At 40.5% G+C, this 23,759-nt stretch overlaps 6 protein-coding genes across 6 annotated transcripts; 5 read left to right on the top strand and 1 right to left on the bottom strand.

Annotated features, from left to right (window-relative positions):
* Positions 1-981: 981 nt before the first annotated feature.
* On the bottom strand, positions 982-2,375 carry LOC116178857. The gene is made up of 4 exons (XM_031498486.1): positions 2,253-2,375; positions 2,088-2,204; positions 1,862-2,031; positions 982-1,817 (listed from the first exon to the last, which is right to left on the bottom strand). The coding sequence occupies exons 1-4, from the start codon at positions 2,335-2,337 to the stop codon at positions 1,731-1,733; spliced, it is 459 nt and encodes a 152-aa protein (XP_031354346.1). The 5' UTR covers positions 2,338-2,375; the 3' UTR covers positions 982-1,730.
* A 1,903-nt stretch (positions 2,376-4,278) lies between these two features.
* On the top strand, positions 4,279-5,053 carry LOC116178858 (pickpocket protein 28-like). Its single transcript, XM_031498487.1, has 2 exons — positions 4,279-4,566; positions 4,615-5,053. Exons 1-2 carry the CDS (start codon positions 4,421-4,423, stop codon positions 4,859-4,861), a joined length of 393 nt encoding a protein of 130 aa, XP_031354347.1. The 5' UTR covers positions 4,279-4,420; the 3' UTR covers positions 4,862-5,053.
* A 1,859-nt stretch (positions 5,054-6,912) lies between these two features.
* Positions 6,913-8,727, top strand: LOC116178705 (sterol O-acyltransferase 1-like). Its single transcript, XM_031498283.1, has 6 exons — positions 6,913-7,132; positions 7,179-7,346; positions 7,393-7,681; positions 7,728-7,888; positions 7,935-8,211; positions 8,262-8,727. The coding sequence occupies exons 1-6, from the start codon at positions 7,107-7,109 to the stop codon at positions 8,685-8,687; spliced, it is 1,347 nt and encodes a 448-aa protein (XP_031354143.1). The 5' UTR covers positions 6,913-7,106; the 3' UTR covers positions 8,688-8,727.
* Positions 8,728-10,089: 1,362 nt separating this feature from the next.
* Positions 10,090-12,695, top strand: LOC116179721 (cytochrome P450 9e2-like). The gene is made up of 6 exons (XM_031499543.1): positions 10,090-10,109; positions 10,195-10,402; positions 10,448-10,940; positions 10,985-11,435; positions 11,484-11,750; positions 11,798-12,695. The coding sequence occupies exons 2-6, from the start codon at positions 10,206-10,208 to the stop codon at positions 11,974-11,976; spliced, it is 1,587 nt and encodes a 528-aa protein (XP_031355403.1). The 5' UTR covers positions 10,090-10,109; positions 10,195-10,205; the 3' UTR covers positions 11,977-12,695.
* A 2,036-nt stretch (positions 12,696-14,731) lies between these two features.
* Positions 14,732-16,876, top strand: LOC116179722 (cytochrome P450 9e2-like). The gene is made up of 5 exons (XM_031499544.1): positions 14,732-14,809; positions 14,855-15,347; positions 15,405-15,855; positions 15,904-16,170; positions 16,218-16,876. Exons 1-5 carry the CDS (start codon positions 14,772-14,774, stop codon positions 16,394-16,396), a joined length of 1,428 nt encoding a protein of 475 aa, XP_031355404.1. The 5' UTR covers positions 14,732-14,771; the 3' UTR covers positions 16,397-16,876.
* Positions 16,877-20,938: 4,062 nt separating this feature from the next.
* LOC116178333 (sterol O-acyltransferase 1-like) lies at positions 20,939-22,586 on the top strand. The gene is made up of 7 exons (XM_031497799.1): positions 20,939-21,006; positions 21,055-21,222; positions 21,270-21,418; positions 21,464-21,591; positions 21,639-21,784; positions 21,834-22,104; positions 22,150-22,586. The coding sequence occupies exons 1-7, from the start codon at positions 20,939-20,941 to the stop codon at positions 22,546-22,548; spliced, it is 1,329 nt and encodes a 442-aa protein (XP_031353659.1). The 3' UTR covers positions 22,549-22,586.
* The last annotated feature ends 1,173 nt before the right edge of the window (positions 22,587-23,759 follow it).

Here is a 23,759-nt window from a genome sequence, read left to right as displayed (position 1 = left end):
GCACGGCCCAGTTCCGTTGCGACGGAGGGGCGCTCAGTCACTAGTTATCGGCCTCGAAGGGGGTTGGAGTGACTACCGGCGCCCTCAGAGGTCGAATAAGATGTCAGCGAGCTTTTGGCTCGTGTGGCGGTTCTTGCCTCCGACCAGGAGTCCCAACCGTCGGCATCACTAGGGGAGGGAGGAGGCTAGTACATCAGTGATTAACCTTCTTACAGAGCAATTTGCAGTACAGTAAAGGGGCGACCTGTCTAATAGGTCGTCAACTTGCTGTAAAGCAGACAGGCGATATCTCATACAAGAACCTTGGGTTTACAGGGGACGAGTAAGAGTCTGGGCCAGGCGAATGACTATCTTTATTGACAGGAGACAGTCAACTGAACCATAGGACTTGCATTTATGTCGATAGACAAATCAACTCTTATCTAATGGCTGGTTTTTTTTCAGGGATCTCGCGGTTCTAAGACTTCAGCTGAAAGATGGTCGAGGAAGGAACAGGCACTTGGTGGTCTGCTCAGCCTAACTCTCGTACAACTCCGAGGAGGCTCCACTAAACCAAGGAGGTGGCTGAGTTGGTAGAGTACTGTCGAAATAGTGGGCTCCCTTTTGTTGTTGACTTTGACACAAACGCACACCATGCTGGCGTGGGGTAGCACGGACACGAACTTGAGGAGCGAGTACTTGAAAACAACTGAAGGGAGCAGCGCCTGCTCTCGTCACAGCGCGGTTGGGCAGAAGGTTATTGATCTGACGTTGGGCTCCTTTTCAATAGCTCACGATAACGTAAGACCACCAAATATCAAATTTCGTCACAGGTGTGTCATTTTGGGGGCAGGATTTAGGCAAAAATAAATTCTAAATTGCAATGGGCAACTCAATATCTTCTGGGTGCGTCTTAAAATACTTAAAGAATCGCAATTTTGGGGTCTCTTTTTTGTTACAACAAATTAACGCCCTGGTGCTTGAATTAGTCATGTTCGGAAACATTTAGCCATTTTTTGATTTTTTGAAGTATAAAATTAGAGAGGATGGCAAAATGGTATATACAACATAGTATATAATGTTTTCGATTCGTTTTCGTACCCTACTCTAAACTTTCAATTCGCTATTCGCAACGATTATCTGTTTATGGATAAATTGCTTGTCGCGCAAAATGTGTAGTTCTCATATAGCATTAAACAACATTCTTTCCTTTATCTCAGCGACTTCTTTTAGCACTCCCTTGAATTTTAGGATTCAATGGCATTAGGCTGATAGAAAACGTCCCGTTTCTATAAAACGTTAATCATTTGAATTCGTTAAGGTCAAAGCTGCTCCTGCGATTAGGATGTGTTTCCAGGCTTTGGGACTACCGTTCAGGTTGGATGGAGGGTCGTTCACTATAACGCAATGGTGTCCTACAGAGGGCCAAAACCTGTCTGGTCACCATATGTAAAACCCATTTTTCCGACTTTTTTGTAAGACCGCAACACACTGCAGAGTTCATCTTTAGATTCCCGACAAGAGCCCTTCAGCAGAGGCGGTTACACTCTCTTTTGAATGGAAAAGTGTTTTACTTCAATTCTATATCTTGACTTTTTTTTAGGTTCTATAGTTTATGATAGGTTTTCAAATAAGACCTTACATAGCTACTCTAGAGAGGGATTATGATGCAGATTCAGATTTCACAAGCCTCCTTATATACCTACTAGGTGAATAAAATACCATTAATGATACATTCCCGATGCGATGCATTAGGCATCTGCTATAACAACTTCATTTTCTCCACACAATACCGTCAAACCGCCATCCTTGACTGACGCTCTGGCTATATAAGTGCCCTAAAAGGAATATTACTTTCACATTATTAAAGATTTAATATTACCAATGGAATATATTCAGGCACTGGGAGGTTTACCGAAGGTTGCCTAATATCACCTGCTGGTATAGGACACTGTACCTTACGACAGACTGGAACAGTAAGAGAAACGGGAAATGGACCGCCCCTAATCTCAAATGTGACAGTTGTATCGTTTTTGGCACCGACTTCCTTCACTGAAAGAATTATAGGTTTGACGTAGGGTTGAATGTAACCTGTAAGTAACACTTACAAAAAGTTGCAGTTAAAGACATGAACAGTCTTTGTCCCCTTATTAAGACACAGGAGCTTGTTTGGCAGTTATTCAAATTGAAGTTGGTGATGATGATGCTTACAATATCCGTAGCACCTGCGAAAAGTAAAACCAAATTAAGGCAATTTTCGTTGAAATACTTACATAAGTTAAAAGGAGTATCTGTAAGAACAGAAGAATGTAAAGCACTGAAAAGTGCGATCAACAAAAGGGATTTCGCAGCAGACATTGTTAATGTAAGGGAAATGTAAGGAAAACTGCTTTTATATGGATACAGGGGGGGGGGGGGCTAGTAGGCAGGCAAATTGGAAGGGGTAGTTACAGCTTTGCTACCACAAATATTTGCTACGTTCACCTTGGAAGTAAGTGAGCAAGAAGATATGGTGACGTTTTTAATTAGTTGTTTGATTGCAAAGTTGATTTTTTATTCAAATATTGAACTTTTTTGTATTACACGAGAGAGACTTACACAGACCGTGATATTTTTGTATAATCTACAAAGATAAAAGAATGTTATGTATACTTGCTTGTAACATAGTTAATCCGCGCTTATAATAAAAATTTAGTTCCTGTATTTCAACATATTATTATATTATTTAGTAATGGTAGGATATTTATACAAGAAGAAATATAATATTACTTGTTGCATTGTCCATATGGATTGTTATTATGAACAAGTAAATAACCAAACGTGCATATAGCAAAATTAGCATTGGTCTAAGAAATGTATAGAGGTTTTTAAAGATGACATTTGTTAGTCACTATTCGAGACTGATAGACCCTTTAAAAGGTCTTTAAGAGACTGCACATGTCTCTACGAGCAGTCTAGAAGCTTTTGTAGCCTTTAAAAGCCATAAAAATCCGCCAACAAACCTCAGGAATCACCAAAACGAGCATTTTAGGGTCTTTTAAAGATTTTAGAATTTGAAAGAGCCTTTAATAGTAGATTATATCACGAGTCAATAATGATAGCTATTATTCTCGAGGAGTATTTACGAACTAATCCCTGGTCGTTAATCCCTAAGGGAATAATGGATGGCATTATACCGAACAAACCATAAGTATAATACTCACATTATATATTAGTCGTAGATAAAAGCATATAAATCAAATGCTTTATCTCCATGAGCCCTACGGCCTTATAATGCCTTACGGACTTCCATCCCTTGTAAAATTCTGAGACTTCTCCGGATTTCAAAAATTGCCTAATTCATGAGTTATGAAAATTTCAAAGTAGGTATGTTAAATTGTAATTAGTCAAGTCCAGCGTTAAACTTCTGCAACTATTTGCATGATGCAGAATCCACCGTATTTAATGAGAGTCAGACTCAAATTAGATTTGATAGATAAATTTTCAGATTTACGTACATTAGAGGATATGAAAAATAAATACATGTTTGATGTCTATAATTTTTATTTGATCTTTGAAAACAATACAACACCAATGATAACAATGAACAACTTAACTCTAACATTAACATTGCATTAGTCTTCAACATTTTGGAAGAAATAAACGACAGAATAATGTACGAATGGCGAAGCGTCGAGGATCCTGTAAGCTAGGTACCCTCCGCTCTCCCCGTGTCCTTAAGAGTGGTGTTCCATGGTAGTGTGCCGTTTAACTGCCACCAGGTTGTCAGGTTCCCACCCAGATGGCAGCCTTGAGGAGCTTAGGAAAGCAGTCTTTTCCTGCACCTGTAGCCTCCCACAATTGTGGAAGGTTGCCAACCACCTCCTGGGAATGTTTTCCCGGTCGATCTCAGACAATTTTTTTTTCGGCCTCAAAAAAAGGCAGTGTATAACCTTCCTGCTTACCAGAAATTGACTACACCAAAATTTCTCGGGAAATCAATTTTGGTGCGTAGAATCCAAAACAATTAGTACTTTTAGCCAGTTCCAGGTATTACACGCAACAAAATTGCCTTTACGAGTGCTTGGCGAACTATACTTTGGAGCTATGTGGGTGCGTCCCGTTTTATTTTCCACGTAAGCGCTGTAGCTACTCACGTTTAATTATCTACCTCTCTCCTTTAGCAGTCTTCGAAGGAACCAGGGCATGTGGTCCTGCCAATAATGAATGTATGAGGTTTAGTAGACGTGAGTACGAGTCTAGGTTTATACACAAGGAGATGGTGACAAATTTCTGTTGACTGAATTAAATGGACGCAAACTACCAACAATAAAAAAAATCCCTAGCGAGAATAAATCCCTCCCACTGCGTTTGAGCTACAAAGAAGTAACAGATCGAAATCTGTCACCCTCTCCCAGTCAATTAGATATGGGACCAATACGCATCAGTTGTAGTTAAATACATGGAAATTGAAAGCAGCAAAAATTCCTCTCAAAGGTGCGCATGTTTACCACCGTGCGTCTCGCTCTCCTACGATGTCGAAACATCTTACACTGATTGGAACTGGAAAGGAAAGGTTAAGGCACTATACAACAACATTTCCTACGGGTAAGTTACATTTTCATAACAAACTCGCAAGCATCCCCTTTGTTTCAGTGTGCACTTTTCAAGGTTAAGCGTTTATTACAAAGATTTGCAGTTTTTGAGCTGCATGAGGAGCGAGATGTTTAGTGCGTTCGACTTTGCTTCCAAAGTGGGCGGTCTACTTGGATTATTCATTGGATTCTCGATTACGTCGGCAATTGAAATCGTGTACTTTGGTACGCTTCGAGTTGGTTTTAACATAAGAAGGCACGGCATCGGCGCTTGGTTTGGAGAAACGAAACGTATGAAGGCCCACTAAAGACCGCAGGCACTATTTATTGATTTTGAGCACATTGATTTTTGCCTTTTATGGGCGTTTCCCGAGTAAAAAATATGAATTTTAGGATACCTACTGTAATGTGTTTGAAGCACTAGAATTTTTCTGCGATTTTGAAATTAAGAAGTTCTTGAATTTCTGTGATTTTTATTAATTCTGTTTAGGTTTTCGAATTAACGCGTATGAATTTTTCCCCCATTTTGAAAATCGCATAGTCGTCTTTAATGTTACGATTTGTAATGAGCTGCTACCCGTTAGTAATGCTTGAACCCCTATATCTTAGAGAAATATACTGAATTGTATTTAAATTTTAAAACAGCCGAGTTTAAAAAAAATTAAATTCTGACAAATATGTGATCATTTTCATATCCAACATTATTAGCCTCTTCAAAAAACATGCCCTTGGCACGATTATGGCATTGAGCGCGAGTATACCATCCTTTTGAGAGAGAGAGAGAGCAAGAAAGAAAGCAACATTTTTTCATCAACATAATCACCTTCAAGAGCTACACAATCATTCCAACGCTTTTCGACCTTTTCGATAACATGCTTGTAAAGCGACTTGTACCGTCAGGTAATTTTCTTGAAAATAACGTCACTTTTATGCTGTTATACACGATTGTAAGGACAGTCGTAGTCGAACCAAATTTTTCCTATACTAGTGTAAAGTTATTCGAATAATTGATTCTTTTGAGTATTATTTACCGTTTTAGTATACGATTAACCTTCCGTGTCAGACGTTAGCATTGCTACTACGCAATACTTTTTGTGCAGTGCGATTTACTAACACTTTTATTTTTTTGTCTGTGTTGTTTTTTGTTACAAAAAAGGTTGAACACGCCCCTCTGACCTCAAAAGGTTGCGACCCGAATTTCCTAGGTAAATTTTGTTATTTTCGTCGATTTCCTTGCTTTAACGTTTGATTACACATTAGCTTTCGAGACAATCGAATTGTAATTATTAGGTACATTTGCTTGAGATTCACTTAAAAATTCTAAATCCGTTGTTTCTGCGGAAGCCTGGTTTGATATTAATATTTCCCCGACTGCGTGTTGATCCCATTTTTACTAAAAATTAATTTAAATTCAAATAAAGAACTATGACAGAGAATAATTCAAGAATGTCGAAATATTGCAAAACCAACATTTGAAAAGGTTCGACAAGAGTTTGAGAATAGATTATACTACTGTTTTACCAATAACGGAAACCATTTTGAACATTTATTGAAATGGAACTGTTTGAAATTATGGATTCTACAGGCCACATTCTATAAGAATTTTTTTTTTCCGCTCGATCTGAGACAATTTTTTTTTTCGGGCCTCAAAAAAGGCAGTGTATAACCTTCCTTTTTTACCAAAAATCGACTACACCAAAATTTCTCGGGAAAACACTTTTTCTTATTAATTTTGGTGCGTAGAATCCAAAACAATTCGTACTTTTTCTATTAGACTTCTCAATCAAAAGTTATGGACTAGAAACCAAATTCGAATTCAAAGTGCTGTAACTTTTGATCTAGCAGCTCAATCTTGGAACTGCTTGAAATTATGGATTCTACAGGCCACATTCTATAAGAAAATTTTTTTTCCGGGTCGATCTGGGATAATTTCTTTTCGGGCCTTAAAAAAGGCAGTTTATAACCTTCCTTTTTTACCAAAAATCGACTACACCAAAATTTCTCGGGAAAACACTTTTTCTTATTAATTTTGGTGTGTAGAATCCACAACAATTCGTACTTTTTCGATTAAACTTCTCAATCAAAAGTTATGGACTAGAAACCAATTTCGAAAGAAAATTCAAAGTGTCTGAACTTTTGATCTAATAGCCCAATCATGGACATATGTAGGTTCGTAATGTCCCAAATTTCCGCCGCATCGCTATGAAATACCGTAACTTAATTGTCATAAGTAGTTATACACTAATGAGGCCTTCTAATGAACCTAACTACTATTTATTCACTTAATTAGGTATTTGTCGGAATTACTGGTGTAGTAAGAAAAAGAGAAATTGGTAAATTATTTTGTATTCGAAACCAACAGCTATAGTGTCACTGATCAATGTAAACCTCATTTCCTTGAAAACAAGATCCAAAGTATGCAATTATGACGTGCAGCTATTTATAATTGCATCTTTCGATAAATATGCAAATTTTATCCTAACATAAAGTTATTCATAGACGTACCTTACGCATTGCATAATTTATTTAGAATCACTTTCGTGCAATAAAACGATGGATGATCAACAAGGCGCTAAACCGTAAGTATCTCTCCCCTCATCAATCATTAAATTTAAAATTTTGCAGAGAGTTGGAGACGATAGTCTTCAGAAGTAAGGTGTTCAAGCCGAGGAACTCGGTGTTTACGGATCTCTTCGAGAATGACCACATGCGAAGCGTGTACAACCTCGGGATGGCGCTGTGTATTGGTACGATTGCTTATTCGTCGTTTCACGATTACTACCACAAGGGATGGTGAGTTTTCATCTTATAGAATTGAGGTCATTACAATTGCCCACAGTGTATACGTTAGCATTCCGCTGATCATCAACGCGTTTGCACAGTTGGATATCCTGATACTAATTTGGTTTGGTATGTTCTTCTCCACCTTGGTAGTTTACTACGGCTTTAAATACTGGGCGAACGGTACAAACGAACTTCAACTGATGGGGGGATATACTGCTCTTTGGGATGTGCCATGGACAATTATTTTGTTGCTATATTTCGGTTGCTTACTGTATTTCCCTCCCTACGCCGTTATTAAATACAACTTGGGCGTGCTCTCAACCCTAGCAATCCTAATGGAACAGGTAGATTTCGCCTGCAAATCATCACCTACTATCATCTCACTTACAGCTAAGGTTCGTTATGAAAATGTACGCGTTCGTCAGGAGTAACTGCCCGAAATACCTAAAGGGAGGGCTAAAGGAAAAATTAAAGATCGTCCATCCCACGTTCTCTCATTATTTATACTTTTGGTTTGCACCCACGTTGGTCTATCAGGATAATTATCCCAGGTGGATTATGGGTAACCGTCCAAAGTATAATTGAGATCCCTTTCAGAGCAAATCGTAGCATCAGATGGGGTACAATAGCCGGCTGGTTATTACAACAAGGCATTGGAACGCTCGCCTCGGCGATCATATGGGAAAACAGCTACAAACCGGGCCTGATGGAGTACGGCTTGAAGCCATTTACCACCATGGAGGTCATACTGGTGGGCGTAAAAAATGCGCACTTAGGCCTAATGATCATGTTACTCGCCTTCTACTACTCGTACCACTGCTACTTTAACATTTGGGCCGAGCTGCTCGGATTTGAAGATCGTCTGTTTTACTCCGTAAGTATTTAGCATGTCTGGGGAAGTGGGTGATTGTAGTGGTCTTGTAGGACTGGTGGATCTCCTCGTCTTTGGAACGATTTCTGCGCTCGTGGAGCATCATTATGCACGACTGGCTCTACCTGTACCTCTACAAGGACGTTTACGAATTCGTTTTTCCGAACCGAAAGCTTCTCTCCAAGATCATGGTGTATGTGCTATTGGCCGTGGGCCACGACTATATCATATGTTTTTCGTGCAGGATTTATTTACCTTTGCATTGTATTTTGTACACAGTTACAGTTATCTTACTGAATACCGGTAATGTTAGGTGTGGTCAGTTTGGAAACGTACTCTTGTGGTTAGGTTATACGTCTCTAGTGACAACACTTTTTACCATTTTTACACTTGAATACTATGCACGCCAAAACTGTCCGTTGAAGGAGGGTGATGTGTTTTCACATTTGGTACCCCGATTCTTACAGTGTCAGATGTAGCTTTCTAGTCATTTGATCAGTAAATACACTTAAACAACGACTTTGTACTTTAGTAACCAAACAATCTCTGTCTTATTCCTGTCTTCCAAGAACACCAATTCTAATTTTAGCATAACTAGCATTTTTTAAATGCAAGGGATTTAAAAAAAATTTGGGATTGGTAGTACCAAAAGATATTAACCAAGAAATAAATTAGAGGTCACAATTTTGGAAGATAATCCTCATGTAGGCGTTAAAAAAATTAGGAAGCAGCTAAGAATAAGCAGTCAAATTTGATTAAGCTCTTATCAAATTCCAAAGAGATTGAACCAAAAAGACATGTTAACGCTGGGAGAGAAATTAAAAATAGATAACGTGTTTAGTTCATAAATAAAGACTATTATTGTTTGTTCAAGATAGAATACGTTAAACAATCGCTTCTCTTAATAAATCCCCCTGAAAGAAACGGTAGCCGTATGCCTCCTTGCCTTTATGGTCCAGTGCCGCCTCTTCCACTTACAGTTGCAACTGTGAACAAGTTAGTAACTGAAGACAACCAAACCCAGCACAGGGCTAGGTCGAACATGATGTTAGATTGTCACCATGCGAAAGAAGTCTTCAAAAGACTATCTCTTAGTCTTTGCACAGGGTTATCAAGAAAGAACCTGTGCTTACTCGTGGGCAGACTTTCTGGGCATTGAAAACTAAATAAACACATGCACAGAATCACCACCTTGTAGAGGATGTTACATAGACGATCAGTCCAACTGAGACGATCCATGTTGGGGGGTATCCTCGCCGGACGTAGTTACGATTAGAGCCGTCTCCCCTTCCAGCAACCGTAGGGTTATCTCACGTGTGAAATGGCTTGAGTGACGTTGAGAGGTCGGACGACTCTAGTCAGAAATCAGGAAATGTTGAATCGACATGGCTATGATGGCGATGCATTGAAATGAATTTTCTTTGTCATTTATCTCATTCCGTAAAAATTCAATATGGCGTCCATAAAAATAAGTAAGATTCAAATTCTCTGTAGGAAGGTGCTAATGGGAACCGTCCATTTCCGACCGTTGAAGCTACGGAAAATAAAAACGAAATTTGACTTTTGAGTGACCTTATCTTTAAAAAATCTCTGTCTCCCAATGTTGTCTTAAATTATAAAGATTTAAAAGTAAAAACCTTATAATGGAATTTTCCAAAAAAAAGCTATTGTGTTAAATCTGCGAACTTTCTGCGCTACTATTCTCACAAAATGAATAACAACGATACAAAGGGCTATAGTTTGGTCCAAACGTCTGGAACAAACCGCATTATCCTAAATCTCACATTAATAATGCAGATGGCACTGTATTCTGAAATGCAGGTTTTCAACTTTTAGACATTTTAGTGCCTTAGTTTAAATTGCAATTGTACGTGGGAGTTTTTTGCTATTTTTACAAACAGGTAAGTGGCGATCAAGTTCCTTCGTCAAAGCACAGAAGTAGTTGTGCCATCTTTAGTTCTGCACTATCTAACGACCCGCTACTAGGCATCATCAAGATGTTGATCTACGTACTGATTATAAGCGTAGCTCTACTGTATTACCTCCTCTGCAAACCTCTCAAGTACTGGGAAAACAGAAATGTGCCCCACATCAAACCACGTCCTTTAGTGGGGAACTTCGGACCTCTCATTGCAGGACAATGCTCCTTCACGGAAATGACGCAAAGGATCTACAACTCGCACCCGAACCATAGGTAACCTAATTACAGTTTTGCGAAAAACCGACACCATAGCTTTAGGTACTTCGGGTTCTACCAATTCCTGTTACCCACACTGATCGCAAGGGATCCCGAACTGATAAGGAAGATCTGCGTAAAAGGACATGATGTATTTCCGCAACGTCGAAGCGTGCTTTTGGAGAAGGTAGATCCCCTGCTGGCTAGAAGTCTAGCGTTCATGAAAGGGGGCGAAAAGTGGAACACACTGCGGACAACGTTGAGTCCGACGTTTACCGGCAACAAAATGAGGATCATTTTTGATCTGATTCAGGATTGTGCGGACCAGTTTGTTGAACACTTCCGTAACAAAGGCGAACTGGTTGAGTTGGAAATGAAGGATCATTTTACACGTTACGCGCATGACGTTATTGCGAGTACGACCTTTGGTGTTGTTTCGAATTCCTTAAGGGATCGGGACAATGAGTTTTATACTATGGGTCTAAGGGCTTCAGCGTTATCTCCTTTCAGGGGGTTAAAACTGTTTATACAAAGCTTCAGTCCGATGATGTCTCAGGTAAAATCCCTCAGTATTTGAGCTTTAATTTATATTGTCCTTAGATACTAAGCCTAAGTGTGGTCCCAAAAGTAGTAGAAGACTATTTTGTGAGCTTTCTAAGACGCATCATGGCGGAACGAAAGGACGGGGGAAAATTTCGTTTGGATATGTTACACTTGCTAATGGAAGCTAAAAGTGGCATACTCAAGGATGACGCAAATGACGCGGACACGGGGTTTCTTGCAGTGCAAAAGTTTGCGTTGCCCAAAATACAAACCACAAATAAACCTCGTATCACAGACGAAGACATCGCCTCCCAAGCATTCATATTTTTCATGGCGGGATACGACACCACTTCCACGGTAATGTCCTTCGCCACCTACGAGTTAGCTGTCAACGTGCACATTCAACAAAAACTTCAACGTGAAATCGATGCAACTTTAGAAAGCTGTAACGGAAAACTAACCTACGAAGCTCTGATGGAAATGGCATATTTGGAACAAATAGTCTGTGGTAAGTCACCGCATTTATCAAAGTGCCGCTAAATTTAAATTTGCCCAGAAACTCTTCGCAAATGGCCTCCAGTTCCACTCACCGATAGGTGCGCCGAAAAACCGTTTACGATAGAGGCCCAGCTCGATCAAGAGGAAACCGTTCACTTTGAAAAGGGTACCATATGCTGGATTCCAATTTTTCCAATCCACAGGGATCCGAAGTACTACCCCAATCCTGAAGTGTTCGACCCAGAAAGGTTTCACAAGGACAATCTCAAGAACATTACTCCGAATACATTTTTACCGTTTGGGGTCGGAGTGAGAAATTGTATAGGTAAGTCGGCCTCAATTCTCTAATAGGACCGACGTTTACGTTTTTAGGTTTCCGTTTTGCTCTACTGGAGATAAAACTAATCCTTTTCAAGATACTGAGTAGCTTCGACGTCGTTGTGACGGATAAAACCCAGATACCTCTCGTAATGAGTAAGATGCGCGTATTTTTGGCTGGTCAAAATGGCGTTTGGCTTGGACTGAAACCAAGAAACAATGGTGACCTCTGATTGTATGTTACTAATTGTCGTGATTTTTTGAGTAAAGTTTAGCACCACCTAGCGCTCAAGGTTGATTCAAAACTTCAACCACTTGTACGTTTAAAACCGAGAACCAAGCCTGCAGGAAGTTTTCCTTCTCTGGTCATTAGATTGGCCCAGCTCTTGCTCCATTGTCAAAAACTATCAACCAATAAACATTTTGAGTTGCTCTATTATGATCTATTGAATACATGCCAACTGTTTATTTTTTTCCAGCAGTACCGCACATTTGCTGTTAGTCATTAGTTAAGACTAGACGATTATACAGCGTATTTACCTGTATGCTTGTGCTCATCAATTGTTTGGAGTTTTGAATGATGGTTAAAACCTAATTAATAAACTGGTTCCAAATTAATATTCAATACAGTGGAAGATTGGTTTTTTATTCCTGTGCATAAACAAATTCTCGGGCCCATTCTCGAGAATCTAATGCCGATTTGCCTGTGTTCGAAATAAATACGATCAACTTTATATCAAAACCAGACGAAACCCGAAGACCAACGTTACTTTTGAATAGAGAAGTGGAATTTTAACACCCTGTAGATAGACTTATGTTTACGTGAACTTTTAGTCATAAAATAAGCCAAAGAATGATCTCTTTCCGTATTTGCATCATATTTAGGAACACCCTGTATAAAGATATCCATTCAACAAGAAGCTGACCTTACCAGGGCCGAGTGGTGCAGAATGTTCAGCTGTGTTATCACGAAGCGATCTGTTTCCACATTGTCCAAGGATATATGATGTATTCCTTTGGTTGGATTAAAATTTTGTTTAGCATTCAGAGGTGTGAAACCAGGAATGATGCGTGATCACGAGATAAGAATTGCAATTTTTTGGTGTTTCCTTTTATGAACCAAACATATATTTTAGATCCAGGAACGTGTAAAGAAAAATTGAATTGGATCGCCTTCTTTCCTAATAAATTTAATGTACATGTGTGTTTATTCGAGGTCAATCAAACCAGAGCATCCGGTTTTGAGTTTCAAATTTTAAAAGAAGATAGAAGGCCAAGTTTCCACAAGGTAAGGAGGTATACATTTCTTTAAATAAAAAATTATTGTTACAGTGACATTTTTGCCAGTGCGGTAGAGGTTCCATTTTATTTAGTGTAAATTATATGGCCCAGTACTTGCGTTCCCTCTTTGGAAGGGCGGGAAAAGGTGGCATTACTTGCGACTACTGCCGTTGAGCGCCGGAGTTATAGTAGTCTCGACGTCGCTTTGAAGCTACATTAACTTCTTCTTTTTAAGCTAGGTTATCTCAAACGCCAAATTGGATTGTTTAGGCTCTAAAAGCCGCTGACTGACTAATCACAAATCTCTCGCATTGACTCCCCGGATGCGATAACGAGACACTCTTCGCCTTGACTGACAAAATGTGAATCTCTTACTAGCTCCATGGCTCCTGGTTGGCTGCCAAAACCAGAATGAATTATTTCGTAAAAAGCTCATCCCCTCTCTCTATACTAAGGTAAGTGAAAACGCCTATTCCATGATGGAAAGCAATGGCTGCGATACTTTATTAATTTTCATTGGTTCGCCAACTGTAGGGCTCTCTCCAGAAAACGCCGATACAGCAGAAGTTTATTTATTTTTTCCCAATGAAGCTTAATTTGTAGTGTATGAAATGTAACCTTATACGACCTCTTTTTATCGTGTAAATCGAAACAAGGTTTCGTCATGGGGCGCCAAATACGGTTTAAAAAAAAACACGTAAATGGCGCATATAATAAATAATTCTCGATGAACTACAATCAACAAAATAAAAATTTGAACTTGAAATAACGAATATTTGTTTGGTTGAAACCTTGACTTCTTTTACTTGGAAAATTCTTCTTCCGCATATTTCAATGAAAATGAGCCTGGCGTTTTCTATCTATCTAATTGTAATTGGAACATTATTTGTGAATACCGGAGAAAGAAGATGTAGGAAGGGGCTAGCTGGTTCGCGACGGTTGGAAAAAGTACATACAAATTTTAGCCAATATTGGGATTTTCCATAGTAGCGAATGTCGGAAGTGTACGTTACAATTGATCTGTTTGAGCCAGCTGGGCAGGTGTAGTTGACCGCATGCCATTGCACACGGACTTATTTATTTGGCGCCCAACGTGGGGCCACCGCAATATTAATGTCTTTTGCTTTTATTTGAATATGTAGAACCTTCTAATCAAAAATTTTATGGCGTTTTAATAGAAAAAAGAACTGTATGAAATAAAATGTTATACATTATTTGTACGTTAAATCGGTTTGCGTTACTAGTTTCACTCGATGACATAGACCACGAAACAAAAAACAATATGCCATTTTCCAAGCTATCTACTAAAAAATCTATTATGTTAAATCTGTGAACATTCTACGCTACGATTCTCACAAAATGAATAGCAACGATGTAAGGGATCACAATTTGACCAGAACGTCATAATCTAGAAAAAACAGATTATCCAAAATCTCACATTAATCGTGTAGATGGTATTGTATTTAGAGATGAAGACCTTCAAATTTAAGGCATAGTATATTGCTATAAATTGTAGAGGTGCGCACTCATTTTTAGTATTTTTACAAAAACGTAATTGACGAGCCTGCTACTGGGCACCATCAAGATGCTGACCTACGCATTGATTATTATGAGCGTAGCTCTGCTGTATTACTTCATGTGGAAACATCTCAAGTATTGGGAAAATAGAAACGTGCCGCATCTCAAACCACATCCTTTGGTGGGCAACTTCGGACCTCTCCTCGCGGGGAAATGCTCCTTCACGGAAATGACGCAAAGGATCTACGACTCGCACCCGAACCATAGGTAACCTAACCACAGGTTTGCAAACGATCGACACCTCAGCTTTAGGTACTTCGGATTCTACCAACTCGTGCTACCGGTACTTATGGCAAGAGATCCCGAACTGATAAGGAAGATCTGTGTGAAAGGCCATGACGTATTTCCTCACCATCGAAGCGTACTTTTGGATGAGGTAGATCCCCTCCTGGCTAAAAGCATCGCGTTCATGAAAGGGGGCGAAAAATGGCACATGCTGCGGGCAACGTTGAGTCCAACATTTACCGGCAACAAAATGAGGCTCATGTTTGACATGATCCAGGATTGTGCGGATCAGTTTGTTGAATACTTCCGAAACAAAGGTGAACTGGTTGAGGTTGAAATGAAGGATAGCTTTACACGTTTCACGCATGACGTTATTGCGAGTACGACCTTTGGTGTCGTTTCGAATTCTTTAAAGGATCGGGACAATGAGTTTTATACTATGGGTCTAAGGGCTTCGGAGTTAACGCCTTTCAAAGGGTTAAAACTGTTTTTGCAAAGCTTCAGTCCGGTAGTGTCTCAGGTAAAAATGCGTGGTTCACTACATATTTAGGCTTTTACTTGTATTAATTGTCCTTAGATACTAAGCTTAAGGGTGATTTCAAAGGTAGTAGAAGACTATTTTCTGAGTTTTCTAAGACGCATCATGGCGGAACGAAGAGACGGGGGAAAGTTTCGGGTGGATATGTTACACTTGCTAATGGAAGCCAAGAGTGGTACGCTCAAGGATGACCCAAATGACGCGAACATCGGGTTCCTTTCAGTGGAAAAGTTCGCGTTGCCCAAAATACAAACCACAAATAAACCTCGTATCACAGACGAAGACATCGCCGCCCAAGCATTCGCATTTTTCATGGCGGGATACGACACTCCTTCTACGGCAATGTCCTTCGCCACCTACGAGCTAGCTGTCAACGTGCCCATCCAAAAACATCTTCAACGTGAAATCGATGCAACTTTAGAAAGCTGTAACGGAAAACTAACTTACGAAGCCCTAATGGGAATGGCATATTTGGAACAAGTAGTCTGTGGTAAGTCACCGCGTTTACCACAATGCCGCTGAGTTTGAATTTATCCAGAAACTCTTCGAAAATGGCCCCCAGTTCCAGTCACCGACAGGTGTGCCGAAACACCTTTTACGGTAGAAGCCGAGTCCGACCAAGGGAAGCCGGTTCACTTTGAAAAGGGTACCATATTTTGGATTCCAATTTTTCCAATCCACAGAGATCCAATGTACTACCCCAACCCCGAAATGTTCGACCCGGAAAGGTTTCACAAGGACAATATCAAGAACATTAAACGAAATACTTTTCTTCCGTTTGGGCTAGGGGTGAGAAATTGTATAGGTAAGTTGGTGTAAATTCTCTAATAGGACCGACTGATACGTTTTTAGGTTTCCGCTTTGCTCTTCTGGAGATAAAACTAATACTTTTCAAGATATTGAGTAGCTTTGACGTTGTTGTGACGGATAAAACTCAGATTCCGCTCGTAATGAGCAAGAAGCGCGTATTTTTGGCCGGTCAAGATGGCGTTTGGCTTGGACTAAAGCCAAGAAACAATAGTGACCTCTGATTATATGACACAGTTCCCAGCTCCCTGTGTTCCTGAACGTAGGCAACCCAACATACATAGGTTGTCTTGAAGAACAGGAGGTTGTGTAGAAGCGAAGTTTTACTTAGGTTACGAAGAGGCTAAGGGTAGCCTGTAACTGCTAGGACTGTTACAGGATTGACTGAACTCAAATAGATACATATAGGACTTTAGTCGATTAATTGCCGTTTGCACCGCCTGCCAAATTTGCCTGTCCGATAAATAAAGCACATTCTTTAAAATGTGTAATACCTTAATAACACAAACTCAGAGGAGATTTAAATATTTACTCCTCTAAGTACAGGCTTTCAAGGCTGTTAATGAGCCCTTGACGTACTTTATTAAAAAAGCCTTAAGGATTTCAGATTCAAAGGGTTTAGCAATTTCTAAAGGTTGTAGTGTACTTAACCCCCGGGTTCTACGCTAACTTCACGCTACAAAAACACGGAAATAAAGTCAACCCGGCAACGTTTAAAAATGGCCACCAGAATGACTGCTCCCTCCAAAACTAAACAAGATCTCGCTTAAATTTAAAAAGTGGCACGTGATCAAACATCTAAGGCAGGACTCCCTTACGTTAGTTGTAGACAACGCTTGGACCTGAAGCACAGTAGGGAAGGAACGTAAAATAAAAAGTATGTTTAATAATGATCGCAATTATTATTGGTTGTAAAAGCTCGGAAATTTAAGTCGAAATAAATAGGCTGGGGGAAAAAAAGAACTTACCAATAAAAAAACCCAGCCGTCAAATTAATATTAAATTGTGTAGTAAAATTAATTGTTTTGTAATGATGTGAATACGTAACATAAAATTATAACAACACAAAAAGTAGCAGGTAAACTTCAAGAGGTAATATACAGGGTGATTCCTATAGTACCTGCCACCGTTTGGGAGCGTGTAGGTGGTGCGTAGGGGAGTATTTTGATATAGGACACTTGGGGTCGGAAATCTAAAATAAGGGTGCCAGAGCCAAATTTACCTTCTGGAATTTCGCGCCTGTAGGTAGGCAACCCAACCCGCCGGCGGTGCACACGGAGCGATCTCAGGCGGCGATGTGTGGCTGACACTTGATCAGAATTTTGTTTAAACCCACGAAATCCCGTCTGCAACGACGCGTATTAAGTGAATAAACACTATGGCACGTTTTACTAACACGGAATACGCGGACATGCACTTCATGTACGGATTGGCAAATGGTAACGCACGAGCTGCACGACGAGCGTACGCTGAGCGGTATCCAAACCGTCAGTTACCCTGCAGACAGGTCTTTCAAGAAGTTCACTTCCGACTGTGCGGGACAGGGCAATTGCAGGTAAGCTGACGGAGGCTTAACTTTACACACAGATTCGTGATGCACATCGATACTTGGGTCATTTAAGCACCCATTTCGAAAAGTTTGTTTGTTTACACCGACCTCCTCCTATTTCGCAGCCCACTAGCGCCCGTGATCGCGATCGCCCGTTGGTAATTGCCTTAGAGGAGGATGTGTTGGAACGTTTCGAGGCAAACCCGCGTACTAGCACTCGACTTGTAGCAGATCAGGTGGGTTGTAGTCAACACACAGTGTGGAACATCGCCAACAACAACAATTTACACCCCTATAAGTTTAAGAAAGTGCAAGAGTTACGGCCGGGTGACCATGAAAGGAGGCTGGAATTCTGCAACTTAGTCGTCCAGGAGGAAGAAGCTAATCCGAACTTCTGAGGAGCGTGCTAGTTACTGACGAGAAAGGATTCTCAAGAGAGGGGACCTTCAATCCTCGTAACAGCCACTACTGGGCGGAGCACAATCCTCATGAAACGTTTACGCGAGGATACCAGGACAAGTTTTCTTTAAACGTTTGGGCTGGCATCCTGGGGAACAACCTACTGGGGCCTTACATCCTCCCTCCGCGTCTAAATGCCCATAATTACCTGATTTTCCTGCGCGAGGTGCTACCAGAACTTTTAATGGATGTTCCAGTGAACTTGTACTGGGACCGCTGGTTCCAGCACGATGGGTGCCCTGCTCACTACGGGCGGCAGGTGAGGGAACACTTGGACCAAACCTATCCGGACAGATGGATCGGCCGTGGAGGTGCGGTGGAGTGGCCTGCCCGCTCGCCCGACATCACCCCATTAGATTTTTACTTGTGGGGTGTGATGGAAGCGCACGTCTACGAGACTCCCGTCGAATCCGAAGAGGACTTAATTGCGCGCGTGGTCATGGCCGGAGAGGCTGTTCGCCAGGACATAGGAGTCTTCACGCGAGTTCGAGGGGAGTGGTTGGCTAGATGTAGGAAGTGCATTGAGAACAACGGTGGCCACGTTGAACACTTGTAAACGTTATTGCTTTTGACTGTCGTTTTCCCTCCTTCCCTCCCATGTCACTTCCTCGCGCTAACTCGCTCTGCATCGCTCCGCGCGAAACGTCGGTCGGTTGGGTTGCCTACATACAGGCGTGAAATTCCAGAAGATAAATTTGGTTCTGGCGCCCTTATTTTGGATTTCCGACCCCAAGTGTCCTATATGAAAAGACTTCCCCTAGGCAACCCCTATACGCTCCCAAACGGTGGCAGGTACTATAGGAATCACCCTGTATAGATTAAAAACAAGTTTTGGGAACTATGGGTCAGGAAAGCAGGTACCAAGATTTTAAGAAAGGGTGAAATACACAGGATGTGACTCATCTTTGGTGCAATAAAGTCCTTTTGTTAAAAGCAAAATGGACAATTACTTGGCCTTGTCGGCAAATTTAACTAAAAACAAAGTATTTGGAAATTACGAATCGTAACTCATTTATCGCACGTAGATTCTAAACTGAAGAGCTTTGATTAGCGTAATCCCGCTCCCGGAATATGGGTAACCCGCCCCTGGTTTCCGGGTTTCCAGCCTACATTTGAATGTCGAAAACTATCACGGAATTAGGTGTCGTACTTCAAATGGTTACAGTTTTTACCACCCCCGTGACTACTTCATTCACGGAGGAAATTGTTAGTAACAAACAACAAGTCAGTACATACATCAAACGAATCGGTAATTTCCACATATTAAAATAAAATTATCAAATCTTACATGAATGTAACTTCAGGGACAAGACCAAGTAATCAACATCAATAAACATAAATTAAGCAAGCATTACACCTAAAACGTAAACAATTACAAACAATAGCATAACGGTATCACACATATGATTCTGCATTGCGGTTAAACCAAGTAAATTTCAAAAACAAAGATTCAAACACACACAAATATAAAATGCGGCATACAAGACACAAATAAGATATAAAGAAATGCAATAATTACTACCTGCGTTAAATAACACAAAATAACAACAAACATTTATGGAGCGACGCGTTCACGTAACCCCCGTTCGTGGATTTAGTTGGCGCAGGCAGCTTTTTCCCACCTAGAAACTGCATGGTTGCCAACTCTCAAAAATGTATGTATCGGCGTAAGCTGTATATATATAGGGTGGAACCTTCCAAGGTATACATCTAATCTCTATATCTTTTTTTTAAGGTTAATTCAAATGTTGTAATGATACTTCAACACTTTTCTTATACTGCTTATACGGCGCTTCCAGCATTCTAGAGCTGCACAGAAGTTTGTTACATAGTAGTTTGATTATTATTTCAGTAAATAATAAATAAATAAATTATCAATGAAATAAATAACATGGGGAAAAAGTCGACTTCGGGCTGGTAACAAGTGTAGAGGTGTTTTTTGAGAGAGTTGTTTAAGTAAAGAAATCTTAACTTTAAAACGCGAGGCGGGTCCTGGCATAATTCAAACTTATATTCGAAACTGAAGCGGAAGTTGTCTTTATCAAGATACAAATAGCGCGCGGGGATCTAATTAAACTGTGAAAAGGTCAAGACAGTGTAGGAATCTCCAACCGACAGAGGATAAGCAAAAGATTGATACGGAACTAATATTCAGACCTACGTTAACTAACATTACAACAACGAATATGTCGTAGCAAAAGTATAAATTAATTTATTCAATTCCAAGTGCAATTTTCAACAATCTTGACAAAACGCAACTCCCAGATGAAGCATCTTGAAAAGAAAGAAAAAAATGAAAACCACTGAACAAATATTTAAATTATAGTAAGTCCCAACAAAGAAGTTGAAGCTGAAAATTCGCTCCATTTTTTAAGAAAATAAAAACTGTCAATATTTAAATCAAAGCTGGGTCCATCACCACCTCTAAAAATTGATCAAAGATTTATGGCGTTGAAGTGTTTTCTCATATTTTGAACTTCAATGGTTAATTCAGGGATCAACAATAAAAAAATGTATTAATTTTCGGAAATTTTACATATAAAATCTTAAATATAAACAGTAGATCCATATCCATCCCTCTTTGGGCCTAAAGAACCAGGTTTCTGAAGACGATAAACCGCAAAGGCTTAATTTTAGGAAACAAACGGTTGTTAGTAATTCATTTTGTATAATCTCGTAAACACCCAATCGCGAAAGAACTTTGATAACCTTACAGTTATAACTCGAGTTGTTTACACGCAATCATATTAATCGTGAAATGTCGCTGAAGAAAGAAAGTAGGAACACTGGCAAGAAGACTGTCCAATTTCAAGACACAAACAACCAGTGAGGAAACCGAGTGTGTTAATTGCAAAAGTTAATATTTCCTTCCAGAGTAGTCTACGAAAAAGGCCCGCGGGCAAGAATTTTTAAAGCACGAGAGTCGCTGTTAACTGACCTATTCAAGGATGGCAACGCTAGGTCCTTGTACAATGTATTTCCTGGGATATTCTGTTTGACCATGGTCTATTCCGCTTTGAAGGATTACCAGCGCGAAGGAAGGCAACGCGCCGAAATTTGTCCTTTGGAAACTATAAAACCTGTTGTAGGTTCTATCTTGGTACCAGGCTGATACGTAGCGCTTTTGCCAAGCTTGATGTAGCCATGGTGATTTGGTTGTGCATGTTTGCGTCGTCTTTAATGGTTTACTTTATCTTTGCGCTTTGGGTGCGTGGGCGCCGGAAAATAGAATGGAAGGGTGAGTGCTTTTCGGCAGTGAGAATCACTTCAGTTTAGCTTTCAGGTACATGGGATAGACTGTTTGGTTTGGTTTACGGTTTGTATGTGCTGGTGTCACTGCATCTTGTTGCAATTTGGGCTGTGATGAACAATTTGGGCCCTGCGACATGTCTCGCGATCATGTTGGAGATGGTGAGGACGCCGTAGGAATATCGCAACCGACTCACTTAACATTTCAGACGCGGCTGTTAATGAAATCCCATGCTTTTGTCCGCAGCAATAGTCCCAAGTTTTTGGAAAACAAACAGGGAGCTTTTCCTTCCGTGTCGCATTATCTCTACTTTTTATTCGCACCGACGCTGATTTACAGCGATAGCTATCCCAGGCATGGGGAAGTATTGGAAGTGAAACGTTCACCGTCATTACAGTTTTAGAACCAATCGGATACGCTGGGGTCGCGTTGTCACAAGTTTTGCAGAAGTAATAGCGATTGTTTTCATGTGGAGCGTCATCGTGGAGAACACCTACGTGGATTACTTGAAGGATTACGGAAAGACGAACTACACATTTTTGGAAATCATTACGTTTATTGTTGAATGCAACTTTGCAGGCTTTATTATGTTTATATTGCTCTTCTACCTCTGCCATAGCTATTTTAACGGGACAGCGGAATTGACCAGGTTTTCCGACAGGCTTTTTTATTTGGTAAGGATCACTTTCATTTAGAACCCCTTACACCATTTTTTTTAGGATTGGTGGACAGCCGAAAACTGGGATGAATTTCTAAGAAAGTGGAGCTACTTCGTGCATGAGTGGTTGCATATCTACATTTATAGAGACCTTCACGGGGTTTTATTCCCGGGCAGAACACTTCTGGCGAAGGTACTCGTCCTGTTACTATCGGGATACTTTCATGACCTCATATTGTGTGTTGCGAGCCGAGCATTTCTTCCGTTGACTACCATAGAGTTCCTTTGTTTTGTGTGGATACGTAAATTGGTGTCAAACAAATTCATGTTAGGGTTGCTAGGTATGGAAATGAGCTGCACGATTACATTGTTCATGATGGAGTATTACGCCAGGATCAACTGCCCAATGCAAACTGCTAGTATTATTGGATACGTTATGCCACGATTTCTTTACTGTTAAAGTCCTTAGAACATAGACTAAATAAATTACTGAACGAATTATTTAAAATTTGAGGGGTATGAAGAGTTACACTACCTACGTTAATCGTCGGGGCGGATATGCTCGTCTCTAGCTGAAGTAAGTCCCATGACGTTACACAGGTACCGGAAGCATCAATAAAGGATGATGAAGGTTGTCAGTTTCTAGCTGTCTTCATTCAGGGGAACCTGCCTGTTGTATCCGTGTCGGGTCTAGAGAGTAGTAAAATAGCGCTGACCTGGAGGGATGCGAGCTATTACATCTGTTGGGACCTTAGTAGGATAGGCAGAAAGGCGACCGAATTTGTTCAGTAAGATCGACAGTGATCCAGGGTTCATCAGACCTTTTCTTTGCTTCTCTCCAGTGAAACGAAACGGTGTAAGCCTTATAACGCTTAAATGGGGGGTGGCCCCTTTGATGAATTCAATTTTCATCGGAGTTCCGTTCATTGGGCGGAGGGTGACATCACTGAATGTGGCATCGAATTGCTAGAGGAAGGAATCCGTAGTTTGCGACTTGTTCTCAACGGTTGGAGTTGGAATCGTGAATTTCGGTGAGTCATTGGTAATGGCGTAGAAGGTGGAGTTGGTTTCGGGGGCTCCCAATATTCAGGTGTGGGGCCAATCTGGTTCCAGTCCAAGGGTACTACAGCTAAGGAGTGCAGTAGTCACATTGCGGAACACTCCATGATTTATGTGATAGGATTTTCCATTTAGTACGAGGGTTGCGGTTACTGAACCGCCGGGGCCTATGACCATTAAAAGCCACCATATTTACCCACTTTGTTGTCCAATGGTATAGCGTTGGGCTATAAAGTCGGAGGTCGGGTGTTCGAACCTGGGTTGAGGTGAATCTTTCATCTGTGGCAGAGATGGGAATTACCTTAGACCAGTTTCGAGCATTCTGCCGGCTACTCCGAATTAGGTTTTCCTGCAGTTTTCCTAATTCATAAGGTAAATACCGGAGTAGTATAGAACAACTTAAGACCTTCTGCAGAGGCACCTCTAAAAAGCATTATGCGGATCACGCTGTAATTGGGCGCAAGCCTGTTGAGGGCCCACAACAAGAGAGGGATAATAAATAAATAAATAAATAAATAAAATAAACAACTGCGATTTTATTATCCGATAAGGAAGGAGCAGTAACTAGATGGGTTGAGGTGTGTGTCGTGGTCGGATTTCCAATCCCTAGTG

The sequence above is a fragment of the Photinus pyralis genome, unplaced genomic scaffold (genome assembly GCF_008802855.1).
Source record: "Photinus pyralis isolate 1611_PpyrPB1 unplaced genomic scaffold, Ppyr1.3 Ppyr1.4_LG8, whole genome shotgun sequence".
NCBI lineage: Eukaryota > Metazoa > Arthropoda > Insecta > Coleoptera > Lampyridae > Photinus > Photinus pyralis.
This window is presented reverse-complemented; position numbering and strand designations above follow the sequence as displayed.